Raw genomic sequence first — 12472 nt, forward strand, 5'->3', positions numbered from 1 at the left:
AGCATAGGAGGTTCAAGTTGAATATCAGAAAGAATTTTTTTACTGTAAGGGTGACAGAGCCCTGGAACAGGCTGCCCAGGGGGGTTGTGGAGTCTCCTTCACTGGAGACATTCAAAACCCACCTGGACACGTTCCTAGGGGATGTACTCTAGGGGGCCCTGCTCTGGCAGGGGGGGTTGGACTAGATGATCTTTTGAGGTCCCTTCCAACCCCTAGGATTCTATGATTCTATGATTCTATGATTCTATAAGTCTGGCAGCTGAGCCAACTTTACCAAACCCAGGGCTAATCCATGTCCCTCTCAGCACCACATCCAGGCAGCTTGGAAACCCCTCCAGGGATGGGGATTCACTCACCCTCTGGGCAGCCTGGGCCAGTGCTCAGTGAGCCTGGCAGTGCAGAAGTTTCTTGTAATCTCCCATGGAAACCCAAGGTCAAGGTTAAACAAGGAGCTGGTGAGGGCTTCTCCTGGGTCCCCCTGGGTGCCATGGGGGAATCTGCATCCCTTTGTGTCCCTGACTGGCAGACTGGGGAGTGTGGGGACAGGGCTGTGGTGGGTGGCACACAGTCCCCTCCTTCCCCTCCTGCACTGAAGCCTCCCTGTTTAATTAGAGCCAACAGGGAGAGAACCTCAATCTTATTATTCCATCCCAGCAGGGCAGCAGGAGCATTTATTCCATGTCAAAAGGAGGATTAAATTAGTCTGTGAGTGAGGAGCTGGAGTTTTTTCCCTTCCTTCCCATCTCTGGGAGGGTGCTAAAGTTCCCACATCCCTGCCAGGAGGGGTTGTTTGCAAATCCCTGGGTGGAGAGAAGTAGGAATGGGATTTCTTCGGGTAATTGTACTTTTCCCAGGGCTAGAAAGGGGTAAAGGAGGTTTCTGGAGGTGCCACCTTTGCCAAATCCATCCCTGAAGCACTGGAGATGTAGTTCTTGGTAAATAAAAAGCATTTCTTTTGCACGTCCTGCTTCAGAATTGGATTTTTCTCCCCCCTCTGCCTCAAAAAAGGAACCATTTTGAATCCCCCTGAGAGCAGAAGGGTTCCAGAGGAAGAAAACTTTGATAAAATCAAGTATTTGATGTCCAAGTAAACAAACCTGTATTGTTCCTCCAGAACTGGAGTTTTTCAATACAAACAGCAGAAATCCTGTCAGGCTTCAAGTTCTTGGGAGTTTTCTGTTTCCTAGAACACTTTTAATGTCCCTACAGGTCATTTGCTGTCGATCTGAGTCACTTTAGGGCAAGATAATAACTACTTTTGACCAATTCATCTCTCCTGCATCCCCAGGCCCTGCCACTTGGCACATGGGTCTGGGAAGGAGATGTTCCTCTCCATTTGGGCTGCAGGGAAGGACAATTTAAGGTGGATTTAATTTGACATTTATTCTCTTTTAGCTCAGGCAGCTGAACAGTGAGGTTTAGGAAGGAGAGGTCTTTTTTTAGACCAAGTGATACTTGGAAGCAAGCTGATGAACCATTCACACAGGCAGCCCAAAGCTGGCAAAACCTCTCACCTTGCTGCTGCTTTGGGAAGAGGCATCAGAAACACTTGGAGAAACCATAGAGTGGTTTGGGTTGGAAGTGAACTTAAAGATCATCTTGTTCCAACCCCCCTGCCATGTTCAGGGACACCTCCCACAGCCCAGGGTGCTCCAAGCCCCATCCAACCTGGGGCCTTCAACACTGCCAGGGATGGGGCAGCCACAGCTTCTCTGGGCAACCTGTTCCAGGGTCTCACCACCCTTAAAGAATTTCTTCCTGAAGTCCAACTTAAATCTCCCCTCTCCAAGTTTTAACCCATTTCCCTTGTCCTCTCCCTCCCCCCCCGTGTCCAAAGCCCTCCCCCAGCTTTCTTGTAGCCCCTTCAGATATTGGAGGTTGCTCTGAGCTCACCTGGGAGCCTCCTCCAGGCTGAACAACCCCAATCCCTCAGCCTGGATCCCAGGGGAGGTGCTCAGCCCCCTGAGCATTTGAGTGATTCTCCTCTGGACACCTTCCAGGAACTCTGTGTCCTTAGGATGCAGACTCCAGAACTGGGTTTGAAAACTTCACTGCAGAGCTCTGACAAAGAATCCAACCCCATTCCCCATGCTTCAGACCCCGAGCTCCTCCAGCAGGAGGGGTGGGTGAGGGTTTTGAGGGGGCTCTGCTCACCCCAGAGTGTCCTGGCACTGGGCTGCTGTGAGCTCAGCATGGTCCTTCCCTGTTTGTTTGCATTTTGCTGTGTGTGGAACTGAAACCTTGGCTCCAAGTTGAATTGAGGGACAATTCTGCTGCTTTTTCCAGCAAGCTTTGGAGTTGGAGCCCTGTGGTATGACTGAAGGACCTGTTCAGCTTCTCTTTGGCTGAGGAGCATCCTTTGGGAGGATCAGAGGCACCTGGGTTTTGAGTGGGGCAGTGTAACCAAAGAGCCTTGGCTTTTTCATCATTGAATCATAGAATGGGTTGGGTTGGAAGGGACCTTGCAGATCATTTAGTTCCAACCTCCCTGAATGGGCAGGAACACCTTTTTTTGATGTGTCTGTTCCTGCCACCTCCATTCCCCACCCCTCTTCCCTTTTGTCCAAGGTGCTTTAGTGGATAAGGAGCAAGGAGCTGTAAGCACCCAGCAACCACCCCTCTGCCTGATTCCTCCTTCCTTCTTTTTCTGTAGCTGGTCAGTGAGAAGGTTGGAGGAGCTGAAGGGACCAAGCTCGACGATGACTTCAAGGAAATGGAAAAGGTGAGTAGGGGATAAGAGAAATCCCTGAGATAGCCCAGCTGACACCTCTGTGACCTTGCCAAAGCCCTGAGCTGAACTTCACTGCTGCTGATCTTCTCCTTCCTACAGAAAGTGGACCTGACCAGCAAGGCAGTTACAGAAGTATTGACCAGAACAATAGAGTACCTCCAGCCCAACCCAGGTGAGTGGCCCCTCCTGTCCCCTTCCCTCTGACCCCCAGGAAAAGAGGCAGAGCAGGCACAGAGAAATCAGACAGAACTGGTTTGGCCTTGAGATATTGGTCACCGGCCCGTGTCCATGATTAGGAGAATCAGGTGAAGATCCCCATCCCCCTCTTGCCCTGTGCTGAGTTCCTGGCTGTAGGATGTTGCTGGTGCTGTTGAGGAGATTAAAACCAGACAATCTTTAACCTTGGACCTAGAGAGGCCCTGATGGGAACCCATTTTTCATAGAATTACACAATCCCTGACTGGTTTGGGTGTGAAGGGAGATCACCCAGTGCCACCCCTGCCATGTTCAGGGACACCTCCCACAGCCCAGGGTGCTCCAAGCCCCATCCAACCTGGGGCCTTCAACACTGCCAGGGATGGGGCAGCCACAGCTTCTCTGGGCAACCTGGGCCAGGGGCTCAGCACCCTCACACCAAAGAATTTCTTCCTAATCTCAGTCTACACTCTTTCAGCTTGAAACCATTCCCCATCATCCCATCCTTCCATGCCTCTGTCAAAAGTCCCTCCCCAGCTTTCCTGTAGCCCCTTCAGGTGCTCTTAGTGGATATTTTATTTTCATAGAATCACAGAATCCTAGAATGGGCTGGGTTGGAAGGGACCTCAGAGCTCATCAAGTCCAACCCTTGCTCCACTCCCCCCGTGGTTCCCAGCCCATGGCACTGAGTGCCACATCCAGGCTCTTTTGAAATATCTCCAGGGATGGAGAATCCACCCCTTCCCTGGGCAGCCCATTCCAATGCCTGAGCACCCTCTCCAGAAAGAAATTCTTTCTAATGTCCAACCTAAACCTCCCCTGGCACAACTTGAGACCTCTTGTGCCCTCTTGTCTTGCTGAGAGTTGCCTGGGAAAAGAGCCCAACCCCCCCCCTGGCTCCAACCTCCTTTCAGGGAGTTGGAGAGAGTGATGAGGTCTCCCCTGAGCCTCCTCTTCTCCAGCCTCAACACCCCCAGCTCCCTCAGCCTCTCCTCACAGGATCTGTGCTGGATCCATTTTTTGGGGCTCTCTATACAAAGTGGTATCTGTGGGCTGGGAAGGGGTGGCTGGTTCTGCAGGCATCTCCTCCAGAGCCTGCTGCCCTTCCAGCCAGCTCCTTCCAAGAGCACTCCAGGGACTACAGGAGGGCTGGGGAAACTCCTTTGGCCTTGCCTGGCAAGCTGTGGGGTACTATTTTTGCTTGCTGTCTTGGAAAAGAAACCTTTCCTTTTGTCAGGGCTGGTATTTCTGCTCCATGAAGACAATCAAGCTTCTTGGCTTTGGGTGGAACTGAAAAGAAGGAGGAGGAGGGGGGAGGGGGGGGGGAAGGGTTGGAAACGAAAACTTGGCAGCAGCCAGGAGCTCTCTGGCAAGTCCGAGGAAGCACAAACCTGGCTGTGGGTGTTTCTGTGCCAGCTTCCAGAGCCAAGCTGTCCATGCTCAACACCATGTCAAAGATCCGGGGGCAGGTGAAGAGCCCTGGCTACCCCCAGTCAGAGGGGCTGCTGGGGGAGTGCATGATCCGGTACGGCAAAGAGCTGGGTGAAGACTCCAACTTTGGTGAGTGTCCCCTCAGCCACCACCCTGCCCCTGCCCCTTGACCTCCACCAGAGGGCGAGTGAGATGGTGAAGCCTCCTGCCGAATTTCCAAGCTCTTCTTGGGAATTCTGGGAGGGGCTGCCTGAGCCTTGGCATCTCCTGACAGTGCTGGGGGCTTGGAAAAGAGTTCTGAAGGGTTTCAGGGAAGCAGGGAACAGAGCCCGAGTGTCCTGGATCCCAACCCGTGGTGTAAAACCATCTCTTGGTGCTTTCTTATTAAAACCCGAGCTAAATTTGCACCTAGGAAAAAAATATTTTCTTCCTTTTAAACAGTACAAAACCACCCTGGAACCTGGACACTGAGTTCTGTGGTGCCATTTCCAGCTCAGGCTCTGCTCTCAGTGGGGGCTGGAGCTAAGGAATGGTTTTGTGTGACACTTTCTCAGTACCACATGTGACTTGCAGGGAGGAGTGGGGGGAGGTGAAGCCACTCGGTGACATCAATTTTAATCCCCTAAAACATCAGCCAGCACACGTGATGGACCTGGAGCAGTGCACAGCTGGCTGATGGCTTCCAGCACAGGGAGGAGCCTTCCTGGGAAAATTAAAAAAGCTCTGGTTGGTTTTTGGGAGCCAAAAAGGAGCCTTTTGAGTGTCTCTGGCCTGGCAGGAGCTGGAGTTGTTACAGAGAACAAGGGGGAAGGAAGTTTTTAGGAGAACACACCAAACCTAATTTCCCTTAGTAGCCTCTCTTTAAAGGAACATTTCACTTGATAAATGTCTGTGCTAGTACTGCATCCCTCCCCAGGGCAGGTTATCTGGAATTATCACAACTGAAATCACTCTTCTTGTGTATTTCTGTTCCCCAGCTGGACAGCAGAGTGGGGTTTTCACTTTTCCATCTTCTTCACTTGGGTTTTCCCTTTCCTAATGCAATGCTGAAACAGCTGGTTTGCCAAAGCTTCACAGGGATGACTTAATCTAGAAATGGCTTCCCCTGGAATATAAAAGCCAAGACTAAAAAAATCCTTTGCTCTCATTGTGGCAGAAGCCTTAGAAAAGCCTGAAACGAAATAGGTTTCAGAAAGCTGCTTTGATTGAGAGGGGAGGAGAAGGGAGAAGGTTGGCTGGGAGAGGTAGTTTCTATGAATGATGAATTAAAGGCTGTGGGTTTGCTGCCAGCATCTGGGTGAACTTGAAAAGTTGGTCAGAATGCTCTGGGCTTAAAATTGTCTGAACAAAAGCGTGGCCAGGCTGGATCAGACCAAACGTGCCTCTGCTCCAGGCTCCTCCTGCCAGCACTGGCCAAGAAAAAGCACTGCAGGACCAGCGAGCACCTCAGCAACTCCTGGGCTAACAAGGAGTTTAAAAATGCCCACTTTTCTGAAGATTTCTGCTTTTCCTTGCTCTGTATAGTTGGTAGAGATTGTTCCTGCTTTTCAGAGGGGAATAAAACAAACGGTGTCAGTAAAAAGTGTCGAGAGCGGAGCCCATGCCAGCGGTGTTGCCTTCTCTCAGCACACACTCCAGGCTGGGAGATTTGCTCCAGATAAAACATGGAAGCGTTGGAGAGAGCTTGGGCATGCAGGGTGTCTGGGCAGGATGGTTCTGCATGCAGCCACCCTGGATTTGGGCTCCCTTTTCCCTCCTCTCCTCCAAGGTGACGCGCTGCTGGATGCTGGTGAATCCATGAAGCGGTTGGCTGAGGTAAAGGACTCACTGGATATTGAAGTCAAGCAAAATTTTATTGATCCCCTCCAGAACCTGTGTGATAAAGACCTGAAAGAAATCCAGGTAAACACCCCCACGTTCTTCTCTCCTCACCTCATCCAATCATAAGATGATAGAAGGGTTTGGCTTGGAAGTGACCATAAAGATCATCTTGATCCCACAGCCCTGCATGGGCAGGGATACCTCCTGCCACTACAGAAGGTGATGGCTTAGCTGTTTGCAGCTTGAGCCTCTCCTCCTTCTGAGGTTTTAATAAAGCACTTGTAGCAAATGGTCTCCCAAGGGAAGTGGTGGATTCCCCCACTTCACAAAGTTTTAAGTCTCAGCTCGGGGGGGTGCTGAGACATCTCACATTAACAATAATTTTAGAAGGGATGGACCAGATAATCCCTGAGGTCCCTTCCCACCTGATATTCTGTGATTCAGTGATTCAAATACAAGACAATTTGTTTGTGAATGTGCATGTAACCTCCTGTTCCATCACGGGGGGAGCCAGGGACTCTCCTGGGTGTCACAGGTCCCCTGCTCTTTGTGTGCTTTCTCTTCCTAAGTTTACTCCTGTTTCCTCCTTGCTCAGCACCACTACTGCTCCTGGGCAGCTCATCAGCCTGGATGCAGGCTGGAATGGTTTATTTTCCATGTTTGATTCAGGACCTTAATCCAACATCCCTTCTGAGCTTGCTGAATTTGGTTCTTTGTGCTGGGACCTCCCAATATGTTATGTTTGGGCTGCCTGGCATTAAACATCACCAGCTCTTGTTGAAGGGAAGCTCTGTGTTCCTACAGCTCTTGGCTCTGTTCTGTTAGTAGCCTGGGTCCTAGAACACAACTTTCCAGCTCTGGATTGTGTCCAGTCACAGAGACACAGAGCTTGGTACCTCCTGGGTGCTGCCACAGAGACAAGACCATGCAGAGCCCAGGCAAGCTTTGTAACAGGATCCATCTTGACCCCTATCTGCAGGGCAGCTCTCTCAAGTGAATTTGCATTTCCAGTGGTGTCCCAGATAAAATAACACCCAGCTACTGTTTCAGTGCTTACCTGTGCTCCCTTTCTCCTGCAGAGCTCATTTAAACAGCCCTGAGCAGTCAGGGGATGTTCTGCCCACTGCCTCTATCCCCCTCCCTGATCTCGAGATCCCTGTTGCTCCTGGGAGGCTGAGGGCCACCCCTTCATCCTCCTGGGAGGGCAACAGACCCAGGCTGATCCCTCCAATGTTTTCCTCCAGCTCTTGGCACCAGTGTGCTAAGGGCTGTTTCTCAGTAAGAAGCCCCACAGTACTCCTTGGAAAATGGGCCTGGGAGGGTTTGTTTCTGTCTCCTGGCAGCAGCTTGGCCTTGTAGCTCCATCACCTCCTGGACCTCTCCAGGAGAAGAGGCAGAGGGGTCAGAGAGATACCAGAGAGAAGTTTTTTGACCCTGAGATATTGGTCACCAGCCCACGTTCAAGATTAGGAGACTCAGGTGAAGATCCTGATCCTCCTCTTGCCCTGGGCTGAGTTCCTGAGGCTCCTCCAGAGGCTGCACAAAGGTGGGAGCCACAGGAATGTGTGCTCCTGGATCAGGTGTCTGGGATGGATGAACTTGGCCTGTAACTGGAGCTGTCTTCCCAGCAGGAGAGCTTGGCTGCTCCTGGTCTCTGGCTTTTCCTTCTTTTCCTTGACTGTTCAAACCCATCCTCTTCCCAGCACCATCTCAAGAAGCTGGAAGGCAGACGCTTGGACTTTGACTACAAGAAGAAACGACAGGGCAAGATTCCTGATGAGGAACTTCGACAGGCCATGGAGAAGTTTGAAGAGTCCAAAGAAGTAGCAGAGACCAGTATGCACAACCTCCTTGAGACTGATGTGAGTGTGAGGATACCAGGTCCTCTGCCCTGGGCCAAGAGCTTCTGGGTGGGTTCTGTGGTGCTGGGTACAAAAAGGTGGGATCTCTCCAGGGATGCAGAAGTTAGACACTCATTTTCACTTCTGGTTTACAAGTTTGGTTTTGGTTTCTGGAAGCTCAGACCTGAAGCTTGGCCAGGCCCTCAGTCTTTCTGTAGCCATTCTTCTTGATCTACCTCCTGGGCAGAGGAAACCCTGTGGCTTGTACCCAACCCAGGTCTCCTCTTGGTGTGCTGGTGGGAGTGAATTTGGGCAGGTAACGCAGCTTCCTTGGGAACTGAAGAGCTAGTGAAGACCAGAGCATGGTGGGAGGTGTCCTGTGTCCTGCTGGCTCCCCTGCCTCACCTCTGCTGTCTGAAATCCCAAACCTTCTCCTCAGTACTTTCCCCAGGACGATCCTCACATACCATGGGTGCTTCTTCTGTCCACCAGGGAGAGTCCTTTACCCTCTGCTTGGTGTGATTTTCACAGATTGAGCAGGTGAGCCAGCTCTCAGCCCTGGTGGATGCCCAGCTGGACTACCACAGGCAGGCAGTGCAGATCCTGGATGAGCTTGCTGAAAAACTCAAGCGCAGGTGGGTCCCGGGAGCCACCAGTTCTCCCTGTGACACTTGTCTCTAAACCCCACCCTGTCCTCCTCAATCCATCTCCTGGGGTTAAAGCTGCTGCTTGCCATCACTGGACCTTCTGCAGGGTGGAGGAAGCCATGCCAGCCACCCCCTGTGGTGTGGGTCTCTGCCAGGTTGAGATCAGGGGGTCTGCTGCCCCCTGGGGAGGTTGGGGGTGAATTGGGCAGGGGTGGAGGAGGAGGGTGGAATTCCCTTCATGCCAAGGCCCACAGCTCCTCTTTTCATGGGTGTTGAGCATGGGAGAGGCCCCAGCCCAGCCCCAGGATCAAGTCAGAAGTTGCATCATGCTGGTGGAGCTCGTATTGTCATGAGCTGGACCTGCCTGTCACCCTGTGCCACCACCTAGCTCTGAGTCTGTGCCATTAGCTCCAGTTGGGGTTAAGGAGGGGACATCAGGTATGATTCTGGTCCAGGAAGGCCCATGTCAAGGGCTCCCAGTCGCTCTGAAAATCAGAAAGGAGTGCAGCATGCTGGGGATGGTGTGGTGGCCACAGGCAAGTAGAACAGGACTCAGATCAGTTCCTTACAGGCAGGCAGCCATGAGCCCTCCTCTAGAGCTCTTCCTTCCCTTCCCATAGCCATCTCCTGGAAGGAGAGGTGACTTCCTTCCATCTTGGGCTTCCTTGTGGAGCTGAGGACATGGCACGGGGGGCTTGGACAGAGCCAGGGCAGCATCTCCCCTTCTCTGCTCCTTCCTCCTGGAAGAAACTGCTGAGTGGATCCTGTGTCTGGTTTGAATTCAGAAGAGTTGGGGGGATCCTGCCCAGTGCAAGCTTCCCAACTGCAGCATGAGTGTCCTCTGCTGGCCTGAATGGCTTGAGACACCTCCAGAGCAAAGCCTGGGACGTGTGATCCTCTCTGGGGGGACCAAATCCCAAACTCTTGCACCAGATCCATCTTCAAAATGCACCATTTATGCAGGTCTACAAACCAACCTGCTCCCCTGCCTACCTATCCTAAATATCACTTTGATCTCCTCCTGCTCTGTTCCATACCTCAGTTATTGACAATTTTCCTTCTTCCAGAATGAGGGAGGCCTCCTCACGCCCCAAGAGGGAATACAAACCCAAACCCAGGGAGATGTATGACTTTGCTGAAACCAGCCAGTCCAACGGGGGCTTCCCATGCAACCCCACCCCTAAAGTCTCAGGTAAAATCATGTGTGTGTGTGTGTGTGTGTGTGTGTGTGTGCACAGGTGCCTCTGGATCAACCTCCTAGGGATGGAGGGTACCTACCACCCATCCTAGAAACAGTGTTTGTGGTCTGCTGGATGTACCTGCATCTGAAAAACATCCACAGTGCCTCTATACTCAGGTTGTTTGCTCTTGGGGCCCAGCAGCCTTCTTTAGATCAGCTGTGGGGACATTCCAGCAGGGTTTCCAGCCCACTCTGTGTCCACTCAGCACCCACGGTGGCAGACAGGACAAGTGAAGCATCTCTGGCTCCCTCCCAGTTCTCCATGGCCCCCAACCCCAGGTCCCAGCAATGCTGGTGGGTTTCTAACACAGAACCACAGAATCTGCCAATTTGGAAGGGACCCAATCAGGATCATCAAGTCCTACTCCTGTCCCTGTGTAGCCCCCCCAGGATCACACCATGTAACATCCAAACGCTTCTTGAACTCTGGGAGGCTTGGTCCTGGGAGCACTTCCCTGAGAACCCTGTTCCAGTGCACGAGTGCCCTCTGGGTGAAAAACCTTCTTATATCTCCCCTCAACCTCCCCTGATTCAGCTTCCTACCATTTCCTTGAGTCCTTTGGTCATAGGAGTGAAGAAATCAGAACCAGCAACGAGCTCACCCCTCAGCCTCCTTTTCTCCAAACTGAACAACCCAAGTGACTCCTCCTAAGTCATCCCTTCCAGACCCTTCACCATCCCTGCTGGCACCACCTTGTTTCTCCTAACAGCTCCTCCCTCTGGGCCCTGCCTTTCCCTCTCTCCCCTGCCCTTTGGTTTAAGCATGTCTGTTTTTGTTTGGAAGCAGCTTCCTCCTCTTTCCGATCCGACAAGCCGTCCCGCTCCTCCGCCAGGAGTATCCGTGAGTTTCCTCCTGCATGATGTGTGACCATCCTGTCCCCATCCATCCATCCATCCATCCATCCCTCCTCACTCCTCCTGCCCTCCTTCTGCTGCTGCTGTTTGGAGCCACTAATCCCTCCTCCCTGCTCACCCTGCCCAGCACAACAATCCAGCTAAACCATGAGCTCAGCCTAAATTAAACCAGCACTACCATATTGCTGTTTCTCACCCCAAAAAAGGGGCCTTTGCTCACCTGGAGGAGTCATAGCACCCATCTGGGACATCCTGCATGAAGCTGTGGGGAGCAGATGCTCTTCCATGAGGCATCTTGAGGTTCCCAGCACCCAGCTGGGATCTCTTCTTCTCCTGCTCATGCTGTATGTCCCCCCAAACCCCACTGCTGGGGGCTGGAGGAGGCAGGCAGAACCTCAACTGGGTCTGCAGGGACCAAGATTCTGTGGGAACCCCAGAGGGGTCCTGTTGGGGTCCTGAGGCCAGGACCCAGAGCCATCACAGGGGGGAGATCTGCTGGTGAGGGGGCAGGAGGGCTTGAGGAGCTTGGTGCAGGAGAAGTGCTGTGGTGGTGGGAGCAGACTGGTGTTTCAGGGAGTTCTCTCAAACCCAGGAACCTGCTTGGCTGCTGCTTGTGGTGTCTTCTGAGGCCTCTCCTTGGTTGGGTCCTTTTTTAGCTGGGGAGGTCCCAGCAGACCAGAGGTGCTGTCTGCCCTTCATGTCCTTCTTGCCTTGGTACAGAGAGGCAGGGGGAGGAAATGGGGGCCCCTGGGGTGTTTATTTCAGTGGCATCCCTACAGCTCACCACCTTCCCATCTCAAAATATTTGTGCAAAGAGCTTCCCTGCCACAGGAACATCCCCTCTGCAGGTCTGAGCTGTGGGAAAGAGACATTGTTTTGCTCCCCATTCCTGGGGGGAAAGGCTTTCATGCATCACCAAGCTGCTAATGGACTTACACCCCTCTGGCCAGGGATTCAGTCACAGTCCTCTCCCTCCCAGCACCCTCAGAATTTGGGTGACCTCTCTCCTCCATGATGTTCCCATGTCCAGCCTCATCCTCCACAAACTGCCCGTCAGCTTCTCTCAGCTCTGGAAGAATAATTTGGCTTTTCCCCACTTGGTTTCCAGTGTGGTGAATGGATTTCTGTTGGAGTTTAGCTTGGGGAAGGGGTTGGCCATGCTGGGACAGGCAGCGTGGGGATGCTGGAGGTGGGAGTCTGCTTTGGGAGAAGGTTGTGGAGGTGCAAAAGGAAGCATGAGCTAAAAGCCAGTGAGTTTGGGTGTGGTTTGGGTGTGAAGGGACCTTAAATCTCATCCAGTCCCACCCCTGCCATGGGCAGGGACACCTCCCACCAGCCCAGGGTGCTCCAAGCCCCATCCAACCTGGGCCCTTCAACACTGCCAGGGATGGGGCAGCCACAGCTTCTCTGGGCAACCTGGGGCTCAGCACCCTCACACCAAAGAATTAAAGAATTTCTTCTTAATGTCCAACCCAAATCTCCCTTCTTTCAGTTCAAAGCTGTCACCCTTCATCCCATCCCTCCAGGCCCTTCTCAAAAAGTCCTTATGAAACCAAGTTAATGCTTCACCAAGGTGGGGACAAACCCCAGGGCCTGTTGAAACACCCCCTGTCCAACCCCAGTTGTGGCAGAGCCATCGATTCCCCCTGTATCCAGCTCCAGCATCCACCAGGAGCAGGAACCCCAGAGGTGTGAGGAGCAGGGGTTGTTC

At 52.6% G+C, this 12472-nt stretch overlaps 1 protein-coding gene across 3 annotated transcripts in view; it reads left to right on the plus strand.

Moving 5' to 3' along the window:
• The window catches only part of SH3GL1 (SH3 domain containing GRB2 like 1, endophilin A2), a 35468-nt gene that overhangs the window by 21099 nt on the left and 1897 nt on the right, over nucleotides 1-12472 (plus strand). Inside the window, exons 2-9 of one of the 3 annotated variants that reach the window (XM_071727725.1) lie at nucleotides 2654-2722; nucleotides 2831-2903; nucleotides 4343-4486; nucleotides 6126-6259; nucleotides 7882-8040; nucleotides 8551-8654; nucleotides 9734-9858; nucleotides 10691-10747. In XM_071727725.1, the coding sequence (XP_071583826.1) occupies nucleotides 2654-2722; nucleotides 2831-2903; nucleotides 4343-4486; nucleotides 6126-6259; nucleotides 7882-8040; nucleotides 8551-8654; nucleotides 9734-9858; nucleotides 10691-10747 (865 nt within the window). The remainder of the gene's footprint in view (nucleotides 1-2653; nucleotides 2723-2830; nucleotides 2904-4342; nucleotides 4487-6125; nucleotides 6260-7881; nucleotides 8041-8550; nucleotides 8655-9733; nucleotides 9859-10690; nucleotides 10748-12472) is intronic. The other 2 variants (XM_071727726.1, XM_071727727.1) reach the window with 2 other exon arrangements.

Source organism: Heliangelus exortis, chromosome 28, assembly GCF_036169615.1.
Source record: "Heliangelus exortis chromosome 28, bHelExo1.hap1, whole genome shotgun sequence".
Classification (NCBI taxonomy): domain Eukaryota; kingdom Metazoa; phylum Chordata; class Aves; order Apodiformes; family Trochilidae; genus Heliangelus; species Heliangelus exortis.